Source organism: Grus americana, chromosome 3 (assembly GCF_028858705.1).
Source record: "Grus americana isolate bGruAme1 chromosome 3, bGruAme1.mat, whole genome shotgun sequence".
Classification (NCBI taxonomy): Eukaryota; Metazoa; Chordata; class Aves; order Gruiformes; family Gruidae; genus Grus; species Grus americana.
The window spans coordinates 103693288-103705619 of record NC_072854.1 but is presented as its reverse complement, the minus strand read 5'-3'; the positions used below and the strand labels follow the sequence as shown (position 1 = coordinate 103705619).

Below are 12332 nucleotides of genomic sequence, written 5' to 3'. Positions count from 1 at the left end.
ATACTTGCTTTCCATCAATATCAGACATGCATCACTACTCTTCCTGCCTGTTCTTTTTTGGAGAAAAATTGTGACCAAGGGAAGACTAACCTTTTTCTTGAGGCTCACTGCTGTAGTTTTTGATGGAACAGAGAGAGATCCACACAAGAAATTGTTCTGCTCCACAACTTCCTCTTTTCTGATAGGTTCTATTTCAGGTCCCTAAATAAAGATTTGGATTATTTGGGCACCAATAGTGCCATTTTTGTATTTTGGAAAAAATCAACACAATCATTTTCTTTGACACATAAAAATACATATTGCATCTGTCTTAGAATCCATCGCTGAGTAATAAATACAAGCAGGCTTCATTATCAGAAGGGGCATCACTAGGATCACAAGGATGAGTAGATTATTTTCAGCTTCCAATTCCAACTGATGACATAGAAATAACTTTTCACTTTCTATAACATTGTTGTTTAGGTGTACTTTTAAAAGTCAGCTCTGTCAAAAATAAAAAAAGTGTAAGAATATCCAATTTTACAAACACTTTGAGCAGCCCATCAAAGGCTTTATGGCGGAGAGCTATGAAACATACACCTCCTACCTCTGATGTTCCAGAAGGGATTCAAAGCAAGTCATAGCAAACAGCTTCCGAATAGCCCCAGCAAACCAAGGCTTAGTGGGTTAGACCCACGGCTGGGACCCTGACCGGTGGTGACCTCCATCACTCTTCTCACTCACTTCCCTCCTCAGCTGGCTTTTTTTTTTCCCCCCCTTCAGCTTGGTGCCCCATCGCGGTTCCGCTGCCGAAGAGGAAAACGTACCTTCTGCATTAAGTTGCTTGGGAGCCGCACGTAATGCCAAGCTCTTACATCGGTCTCTTCTGGTTTAAAGTCTTGCACTGCCCGTTGTGTACGGCTGTGGTCTGGCAGCTAAGCTTCTAATGCTTACTGTGATACGGGGCTATGCTGCCTACACTGCTCTTCTCTGTATTTTAGAGTACAGAAACCGCTTCCATCTGTGTTTTAGAGTACAAAATCCTCTGAACAGAAGATGAGAAGAATTGAAGAGATATGCATAGGAAGCAAGTAAGTAGTGAATGGTCCCCATAGTCCTATTTGTCAGTGCACTGGTGTCCTCTGAATGTCATTTCAGATGATACCTTTTCATTTTGCTTTTCAGTTACTTGTAAGTGCTCTTACACCCCAGGCATGTTCAGATTTGAAGTAGGACAAATATTCTAAAACCACCATCATTGTCTATTTAGGAGCCTTTTGGACATGACCAGGAGAGCACTTCTGAGACTTTTAAATCTCTCTTGTAAAGCCATTTTTCCATTTAGAAAGTTCTGAGTACTTTTAAAGTACTTTTGCCCTCTTTAATTTCTAAAATCTTTTTGTTGAGCTCATTTTATGATCATCTCTAACATTTTCTTGTATTGGAAGAATTTTGGTCATATACGACAATCTATTGCAGTAATACCAGGGCTTTTTGGACTTGATGTTTTGGTAGCGATTCATACATGGCATTTGTCAGAGAAGATGACTCAGTTGTTTCTTAGATTATTCACTTATAAATTCTGCTAACAAAGTGCCAAGACCTATCCCCCTAGTCTTTGCTTCTAACTTTTAGATAGCAATAAAATACTTAATATTTGAATTGATTTGCTAATTCTATGCGACAATCTGTGTAACAGATGTATCAGCTAAATGTGTTCTTGCTGTGAAGAGCCAGTTTATCAGCATATTCTGAGAAAATAGCATGGCCAGGTTCTTTTTATCAGTTTAAAAACTGGAGCAGCCTACTAGTTTTCAAGCTCAGCAGAAGGTTAGCAGTGACTTGTTGAAGGTCAATCTTCTCTCACCTATCACCTTAGCCTTTGTGACCTCGATTATGTTATTGAGAAAATGTTACCTGTATTGTAAACTGTGAGTAATCTGGAATTTATGACTAATTTAGATTTGAATTAAAATTATTCAGCTCAATCTATCTTTATGTACACATAAAGAGGAGCAAATTTGAGTCTTCAAATTTCAGCTTTTTATATGAGTTTTTCATATTTATAATAGAATCTGACATTCCTCAGAAAGAAGAATGCTCAGTAATCATTGCACAGACATTGTTATTTTCTTCTCAAATGGACAAAAACCCATGTTTTGTTTTGTTGTTTTTTTTTTTTTTTAAATTATTAATTCTGGCTAGCTGCTGGACTTTGAGAAAAATATATGAGTAACAAAATAATAACACTTAGTAAATGTTCACAAGACTGAAACACGTTTCAATTTTTCTAATTTCTTAAATTGTCAGAATAATTTTTTTTACCCATGTTAAGACAATCAGCTTTGTAAAAAACCAACTTTTATTTTCTTTGCCAATTCTTTATTTGTTCTTAAAAAAAGCTATGATGAAAGAACACATTTTTCCAACTTGAATGCCTTCGGCTAGAGTGGCTTTGATAATCTTCTGCATCTGAACACCTTTACAAGTTTGTCTATGTCAGTCAGATGTGTGAAGAGTGGAAGCAAAGACCAGTGAGAGGTGAGCGTGTCCTATTGAAATCTGCTGATATTTGGGGCAACCATTATTGAAGAAGAGCCAGGCAAGTGGAAGAGTATGACAGGAGACAGAAATAGAGATACCTGAAAGAGCCAGATTTTACACACCTCACTGCTGGGGATCCCAGAAGATAATATTGTGAGAGACATTTGCAAAAATTGTAATACTCTGTGAACTCAAATAAATTGTTAGCGTACAAACCTTCATATGTGCCTGCCCTTACTCATCGCTTCTAAAACCCTCCCACAAAAAGGCTAAGTTTGCACAATGTGTGCCTCGTTGCCTTCTTCAGGACAAACGAGTAAACCTGCCAGAAGCCTTTCCAGCCAGTGGAGATCCTCTCCCAGTCCAGATGTGGTCATCTACCAGGTAGCTACCGGGCAACAAACCACCTATTGCATGCTATCCCTAACAAAGCCATGAATTTCTAAGTGCATGCATATGGAACTGTTGTGGCACTGTGAAGTTTCCAGTTGGCCATAGCTTAATAATTTTTTGTCTTTGTTTTCATGAGAGATGTAAGTGGGTTAAATATTGATGCAGCAAAAGCACCTTTAGCTATGATTATACTGGAGGATGAATCATGGAGTCTTCACTGTAAAAATATAATGTTAAAGAAGGAAATCTGCAGTTGGAAATCTTTCAAGCATCTTAAAGATTGTTATTACACTTGTTATAACATAGGTGATTTCGTCTCAGTGCACAGTAGCTGTGAAGAATTAAATAAGCAGATGGATATATTTTATGAGAAATTAAATGCACCATCACTGTTTTCACATTACTAGAATATGCTGGTGGTTAAATGGAAGTAAAATCTTTGGAGCAAGAGGAGCAAATATTCTTATTTTTTAACAAGAAACATATCTTGTTATTGTAAATTGTCAGATCTCACCATTTGATGATGCGTTTGTAAAGTATGAAGTCATCAAAACCCTTTCCTGATTCTTGGTGTTCGGCAACAGCTGTGAGATGTATGGCCACGAATAGAAATGAATGAGAGCTAAATCATGTGTTAATCATTTCCAGAACTAGGTCAAACATAAGCTCTCTGGATGCTTACAGACACAGCTGTCTGTCACGGTCATCCTCTTCAACTGTCTTTAGACCGCAAGTGACGAACTAACAAGTTGCAGGAGCTGTGGTACCAAGCAGTTATGTGAGAAGTGGTCTCAGTCAGAATTCCTGCCTTCTAAGGAGCAAATTTCCAGTTCATTCCTGACCACAGAGATGCGGCTTTGGGGCACCGCGCTGTAGATGAAGAGCGACTGGTTACTACTGGTTTGCGTAAAGCAGGGAGTGGCTTGCCCTGTTGCCCAGAACAGTTCTTTCTTTTTCCCATTTGAGGCCTGGATAAAATGTTCCCTCTACTTTCTATATATGTAACTGGCTTGATTTCATAGGGAAGATGGTTCCTATGGTTCTTCCAGTCACTAATTTCTTTGCTTGTTTGTCCTGGTTCTTAAACTTGTTGTACTGTCTTTTCTCTTTTTAATTAATTTCTTTTTCCTTTAGATTTGTGCAGTCGTAGCACAGAAGGGGCTGTGTTCTGAACAGGGCACCTGAACTCTCTTGTGAAAGCGTAACAACGTCTATCCTTACAACAGAGCCCTCCCAAAAACGTGATGGGCAGAGAGCTGGACAAGTTTTTAGATAGATGGAGTCCAGTGCCCGTCTGTATCTACTTTAAGACTGGAACGATGGTGTACTGCAGTGGAGCTGTAGCTGATCGTATTGATTGTAAATGACTTTGGAAACAGAGCCTCGCAATATGGATGGCTTAAGTAATCATCTGGACTAAGGAGGACTTAGGGACAAAATTTAAGTTTTAGAAAATATAGCTATCATTAAATACATTGATATATTCTGAATAAGATTAAGATATAAGCTGTTTAGTCAGACCAACGGTTGCAAAACGTTCAGTGCGCTGTACTTTGTGTGTTCAGGGGAATGGAAAGAAATCAGGAAGACCTTTCTGATTCAAATAAATGTTTAGATGTTGTTTAAAAGCCATGCTGACTGCTTCAGAATACTCCATTTGCTCTGTTGTCTAGAGCAAAAGATTGATGGCAAACCGATTCTCGCCTCATCTGCAGATGGAAATACAGGAGCTTAAGAGGGAAAGAAATCTTACGGACAAAAATTTCTTAAAGATTTGTGCTTTTTACTCCCAATTGATCTTTAACTAATTTCTGTCAAGGGTTTTTTTATGCCATTATTAGCATAAACTAGAGGTAACCTTTGTTGCAGGGGAAATGGAACAAGTGGGAGGAAAAAAGCAAAGATCAAGTACAGAAACAAAACCAAGAGGGTGAATGATTCCTAGCAGGTACAGGGGAATCTCACATATCTGGCACACAGCTTTGGAAAATAGGAGAAATGAAGCCAGCAAACGTCTTCTGAAGTAACAAGAGACCCATGTCAGAGGCCGTTTGGTCAGTGTCTGAAACACAGCTGGCTACGCATCCTTATTCAAAGCTACAAGGCATATGCGAGATGGTTGTTGCTGCAAAAACATAAAGTGTGGGCAGTCTGCTTCATACTTTTTATATACTATGCATGTTTTCTCCTCTTAGCAGTGATTCACTGGCCCAGATTTTGGTCAAAATACCAGTGAGAAAAAACAAGAATAATATTCCTACTCAAGAGAGAGGAATTACATTAAGAGCACATTAAAAGAAAGTTTAGCATCCGTTTTGCTTATGTATGAGTGATCACAAATTTACAGTTCTACTCCTGTCTTTCTTTCTACACCTCTCTATCACTGAGTAGCTCAGACTTTTTTATAAAGCTAAAGAAGAGTGGATAAATTGGAAGAACAACAGTTGTTAGTAGAACAACTATACGGTGGAATCAAATGAAGATGTGGACAAGGAATGACCACAATACCATGCTACAAACATAAAGAGAAAAAGTGAAAAGGACACTAAAGCTGACCTCACCTTCTTCTCACCACAGTGCACAAGAAGCATGTCTTTCTAATTTATAAGCACTGTTCCTCCTTAAAACCTTTGTGAGGTGAGCATGCACAGACTGCAATTGCAAGCGCCCCTTAGTTGTACCATGAGCAGAGATACGCAAATAGAAGGTTGGGTTTTTGACATTGTTGAATATCTTGACCTAAAACAAAAACAACCTTAACATTCATTAGGCGGCATGAAGTAATGAAGAGTAAGAAAGAAGGTTCAGTTTGGGATACTTCTAATCTAGTTTATATGTGTTATTAGCCGTTATAATAGTCTAAACTTGCATCTGAGGATATGATCATGTCACACAGACAATACTTCCAGTGAATGAATATTTTTTTTTTTAACTAAATGTTATATACGTGGAGTCTCAATGTTTTTTCTTGAAGTGCCCAAGTGATTTATTTCAACAGATTTCGGCACTTAGGAATTTCTTAACCAAAAGATTCTCAAAGGAAGCAGTTTAACGCAAACTCTCAATATGTCACATTTTGGCAGTGATTGCTTAATGCAGCAGTGCACTAATGAATTGCTCCACTGCATCCTCTGATCATGAATATGAATCGGAGTACTATAAACTGAACTCAATGTACTGACAAGTGACTGTATCTGATTGTGCCAGCAGCCAGATGATTTTCTCATTAATGAGCTGAACTATTAAAAGATGGAAGAATACGAAGCCAAGCCAGCTTTGCATTGTCTGAGCCTCTTTGTTGACATTTTTCCAGCTCTACCAGAAACCTTTGTCAACTTGTGAAAGAAAATTCACACACACACAGAGGAAAAGAAAAAAAAAAAAACCAAAGTTTTACAAATGGTCTTAAGACAAATAAAAGCTTCAAGGCTCAAATTCTGTTTCTGATCACATGGATGTGACTCCTTTGTGGTTGTAGTGTTTCTCTTTTAATATGGGGTATTCCAGATTTTACAATTAAGGAATTAGGCATATCGTCTGCTTTTCAGTTTCTGCTGTTCTGAGTACAGGACCCCATGGCTGCCAGTAAAGGACAGAGCTCCTCATCCTTCTAACAAAGTCTACTGTGCAGAACTTGTAAATCCATGAAATTGAGGACCACGGATTTATGAAAGGCATGTTGCAAACACATCCTTTGGAATAACAGTAAACTGTTAGAAATTTTTTAATTTTGATGCTTTCGGAGTCATATTCAATGCCAAGCATTGGTATGTCAAACACCATTAGGGTTTACAAGCATCACCATTTTGCTTTGCAGTTTAAGCATGGCCACATCTCAGCTGGAGATAACTTCGGTACAAGTCCAGAATGAGGAATCTGGATCTGTTGCAGAGCCCCTAATGGTTCTAGACCTCTGCTCCTACAGAAATGTGAAGTGTGACTTATTAAAAAAAAAAAAAAAAAAAGAGAGGAAAAAAAGCTGTTGCTTGAAAGCTACAGTATCACATTTGGACCAGAAAAGCGTAAATCTGTGGGCAACACTGTTATAGCAATTCTGCCTCTAGAGGGCATTGCAAGCTAAATGTTTTCTCTGACAAGTGTTGAGAACGTCTTGGATCAGCCCAGAAGATAGTTCTTAAATTACCTAAATTAAGAGATTTTCTGTGTTTACAACATCAGCTATGTAGGAGTCAAACAAAATTATTGGGCAGCAACACTGAGAGATCCTTAATCCACTGCGTAACAGCAGATAGTTTTGGTAAGAAAAGATGTCACCAGGCATTTTCTAATATCCCTGGAGCTTCTCCTGATGTCCCGTGTTGTGAGCAACCTTTAGCACATTGCTGTTCCATTTTAATGACTTTGCCTGCACCCTTTTCACGAGCGCTGTGATCCCCAGTGGTGGTTAGACCTGAAGACCATTGGTCATTATCATAGAGGCTTTGAATCCTTAGCACCTGGCATACAGGCTAGTGTATCTGATACAGCAATAAATAACGTTATTATTTGACTCTCTCGACATCTATGATCAATATATTAAGTTCCAGGCTTTTTATGCATTAGGCAAAGGTATCTAAATGACGTACCAGAGATATTCTGTTAGTGAGCTGGTATGACAGGTTCTTCCCAGTAAGTGCTGCTTCCTAAAGGTATTTGATAAGCCTCTTCAGCCACGCAGTATGAAAAAGCCCAACCGTAATTTTTTTCCTCTGCACACGTAGACTGAATCAGTCTAAATCACAAGAAATATTTGTGTTTCTGTGGCTGAAAAGCAAGGATCGTGCACGTCTCGCTGCATGCTGATGGCCATATTTTGTTATTGCAGAAAACAGCAACCAGGTCGCTTTGATATAGTTTGGCTATACATGTTTTACTGTTCACATTTGTTCAACTGCAATTGACTGAAATACATTTAATGGGGCAATTAGAGTAATTACGCTTCTTTTTGTGAAGACTGATATACGGCTGCTTCTATTTGTCTGTTTCTCAGCGTTACAGTGATTCTTTTTAATTTTTAGATACTGGTGTGAGTAGTTTGCGAAATGTCATAGCCAACATTTCTAAGAGGCTGCATATCTGCCAGATTCATCAAGATCCACGACTCCATTTCAAATTTTCAGAGTGTTCCTTTCTCAGTGCCTCCATCCATACCCATTCTGTGTCGTACTATGAGAACAGGTTGTAACATCTCCTATAAACCAGAACAGTCTTCTCTAAAGTACAGTATTGGAGTGTTATAAATCAACAATTTTATTAATAAGGAAAACCTACAATAAATAAAATATTAAAAATACATTACTGAAATGTATTACAAAAAGTAATTTGATAATTAAAAGTGACACAGTAAACTATATCAATAAGAAAGATAAACAGAAGTAAAATCACACAACGACTGAGAGTTTATATTGATAGACAGGCTGGTTACATAATGACATCGTCAAAATTCTTATTCTCTTGTTCACTATATTATTGCAGTGAATTGAAATACCAAAATTTTAGCTTTAACTGTCTTTACATAAAACCTGTAAGTTTGCTACGTGCAAACATTTCGATCTAAACAAGAGAATAAACCAAAATTTTCTTTGCCTGCCAGACAGATTGCCTTGCTTGCCACGGAGGGTTACCAAATGGAAGTGGCAGTCTGTCCCAGAGTTACGGAAATTAGATTCACCCCAGGGCTAAAATTTCTCTTTTCTCTCCTTTCCTGTATACTGCAGAGTTGCTAGCATTCACTTCCAAATTATTTTTTTTGAATCATTCACGACGACCAATTCCTCTACGTAATAAAAACCTACCGGTGTCCCCTGAGCTATATTTTGTATTCTGAGCTTCTTTTGTAGGCAAGGGAGTCCAACATGCTGAAGGTATCCCAAGGCTGGGTTCTTAGATTATTACTAGCTCTTCCTTCTAATATTGGGAGTTTTCTCTATCAGCCTCATCCATATGTAGAAAAAAAGTGTATGGGCAGGTTCTCTAGCCCACGCTCCCATACCTGGGACTGTACAGCATCTGGATGGGAGTTAAAACTAAAAAATAAAAGTCAAGATCCATGTAAAGTTTCATAGATTGGTAAGAGTTTATATTTAAAAATATCTTCAAGCTAAACCTCTGTTAATTCCCTGCATGTGTTTATATGCAGTCTGACAGAGCAATAAAAATAATCTAAAGTCTCTACATAATGGAAGAATTGGTAAAGGTCCCACTAGAATAATTATCAAATGTACTGAATAAGTGCTGAAGGTACTTAATGTGAAAGGAAAGGATTCTGGGGTTATAGTGTGGCCATACAAAACACTTTGGATGTTATATGCCCACAAATGACATAAATTCTATGTGAACTCCAGTTAAAGAAAAGTATTGGATTCTTTGCAAAATATAATTGGCAAAAGAGCCCCCAAACCCAAACCTGGCAGGCAATATGGTGCTATTTTACTAATTTTGTGGATGTTTATTTATCTAATAAGATGAACAGATCTGGGTTTGTGTAAGAAGGTTCTGGGAAGTAGCTAGCTGCTAGTAGACAAAAAAGTGTGGGGTTTGTTTTTTTTTTTTCTTAAGAGGAGGAAAAGTGTGTATGTATCAAACGATTAAAATTAGTAGTGTCGGTTTTAACCTCCACCCATGCCCCAGACCCTTAGCTACGAGCACTGCCACCAGCGCGGTGCTGGCCTGCACGGTAGGCTTTGTTTTGTCCTGGGATCAGAGATACTGAAAGGAAGAAAGAGAAAGAAAGATTAATCTGATAAAGGTATTGCCATTTCTAATCGGACTGATGGGAAACTGTGGTACGAAGTTAAAGAGGCAGCGCAGGGTGAATTACTGTGATGAACTACCTTAACGCTCAAGCAATCAAATAGATAGCTCTCACATATAAAAATCACTGTGGCATCTTTATTCATCAACAGTTTTGCACAAGTGTCTCATGTTCAGTCCCTTCCACCAACAACTGAAGCACGCCGATACATTTGGGCAGATTAACTCTTATCGGGGAGACTCAGCCACTGAGGTGGCTCCTTCTCGCTTCCCAGAGTTCATTTCTCATTGCCATGCAGAAGAATAAACTTCTCAAAGATGGAAAAGGACAAACTCCCCAAAGTAGCAACACTATGGCCCGGCGCCTGCGCTCATAACCTACCGTAATGGGATTGAAAGTGCTTTTGTTCTTGTGTATGATGGCAGTAAAACTTTCTCACATAGGCTGACAGCTGAAAACCTGCGGAAGTGAAATTTGTGACTCCTAGTTCAGAAAGTATTCATACAAACAGACGTCTGATGGAGGTTTTCTGCACGTTTGTAGAGGACAAAACAATCACATAACAAAATTCAGTAACTGATATGAATATTATAATCAGATATAGTTTATTCAAATATAGTCAAATAATATGAAAAGCAAACATGCTATCCTAGAGAATTCAGCACAAAACTCCTGTAAAAATTCACTCACGTAATTTTAAGAATTAGCTTATGATTTGCTCTTAAGAAATGCTGAACACTTCCCACGATGGCGAATTCTTCGAGTCTTTTGAAGTTAATGGGCTCTGAAGATACTCACTATTTTGCAGGATGGCATGTAAGTGAACACAGCAAACCAGTGTCAGTTTTGCGTGAGCAAATGTGTTCTTCTTTGCCAAACATCACCTGATTATGTTCCCACATATCAGTCTGCTTAACGCGAGACTAGGAGTAAATACACTACCAGCTATCGATAAAGAAAATAAAGTGGATATAGGAAAACTGATCTAATAATAAGGAATATATGTTGCTAGAACTTTATTTTTTCAACACTGATGTTATATCACCCACGGAAGAGCAAGAAGGATTTAAAATAGTATCTGCCATGTCAATAGCCTATCCTGTCCTTCTGAGAGATGGATCAGTATCCAAAAAGAATGTATACTAACACTGAAAATGATGAACAACAACGAACCAGATATATTTCAGTTGTGAGAAAAAAACAACAGACGTCATTTTTAAACTTTATTCTTTTTTTTAGTGTTAACCTCACTTACAAATCTATAATAAATACAGTGTGATTCCAAGTCTTTTATTTGAGTACTCGGGGTTTGTATCCTAAAGGATTTATGTTAAATAAAATACAGCATTTTAAGAAATAATTTTCCTAATGCTTTTTTTTTCCCAAAACCGCAAAAAAAAATTTATTTTTATTGTTGAAAACTGTATTGCTTAAAGATCAAGCAAAATCAATTAACACTACTTCAGACATAGTATAACACCACTTTACAGAAAGACTACTTTATGGGACATTCAATCAACTTACTGCTGTCCATTTGCTCAAATACTTTTATTGATTACTTATCAGATGCTGATATTGTGTAGTTTACAGGACGATTACACTATTTGCCCAGTTCTGGAATAAGTTTTTCCAAACTTTTCAAAGAGAACAATCGATGGTAACACTGTTTGAAAGTCCTAAAGAAATAAGAGAGACAAAAAAGTGTTAGTTTGGCTTTCATGGTTTTACCTTTTTCTTTCAAGGTATTTTAGAGCTCTAAATACTGTCTTCTAGTTAAATTTCATTATATGAGTTAGATTGTAAGTTATGCAAAATAATATATATGAAACATATTATTATTTTATATGTATATTACTTTGAAGAAGAACACAAGAATTGAATGATTTAATTGCAAACAAATATGTATTTCAAACTCTAAGTAACTGTAGGTATTGTAAAAATTTCTTGTTCTAATGCCTTTTACTGCCCAATTTCTTACCCAACGGAAACAGCTTATTTGCATATTTTCATATTATAATTTAAGAATGGCAAAGTATTTTAATTTTCATCATGTGTTTGGCATCGCAAGCACCTTCTTACTGCAGGAAAAGTTGTCCATATAATTATTATAATAAATATTATTATAACTCCAGGATAACTGCAAATAGTTTCCTTCTAAAGCGAAGCTAGTTATGTTTAATTCAGCAAATTCGCCAGGCTAATATTGTTCATGGGAATGGAAAAAAAACCCCAGCTCTAGTTGCCAAGAAAGCAAACAGATAATACAGCTACAATTCAGGATTAAGCAGTAATTCCAAGCAGAATACAGTCTCCCTTATTTTGAAAATAAGAAGTACACTTTTAATTTACAGTGAGCTTGGGGTGAGACGGGGAAAGCAGTAGAAGGTGTACACCCCCCGCATCAGGACAAAATCAGGAATGGTAAGTCTGAGCATTGACGAAGTCTTCATTTGCTGGAGCAGACGGGTTTTGCTATTAGGATGCCTGGCCAAACAAAAACAATTGGCTGCCAAAATTAGCTCCTTGGGACGATTTAGGAGCCTTTGAAGTGAACAGTTTTTTGAGCTGGAACTAAGCCCAGGTCCAGCTTCAAACTCAAATCAAAATGACAAAGAGGAAATTTTCTGTGCCACACGCCCCCTCAGTGTAAGATTACTTTGGG

General features: G+C 37.5%; 1 protein-coding gene across 2 annotated transcripts in view; it reads right to left on the bottom strand.

Annotated features, from left to right (window-relative positions):
* Positions 1-11069: 11069 nt before the first annotated feature.
* The window catches only part of SPATA17 (spermatogenesis associated 17), an 86247-nt gene continuing 84984 nt past the window's right edge, over positions 11070-12332 (bottom strand). For both annotated transcript variants that reach the window (XM_054821997.1, XM_054821996.1), the window contains exon 10: positions 11070-11346. In XM_054821997.1, coding sequence (XP_054677972.1) covers positions 11266-11346 — 81 coding nt within the window. In that variant the 3' untranslated portion in view covers positions 11070-11265. The remainder of the gene's footprint in view (positions 11347-12332) is intronic.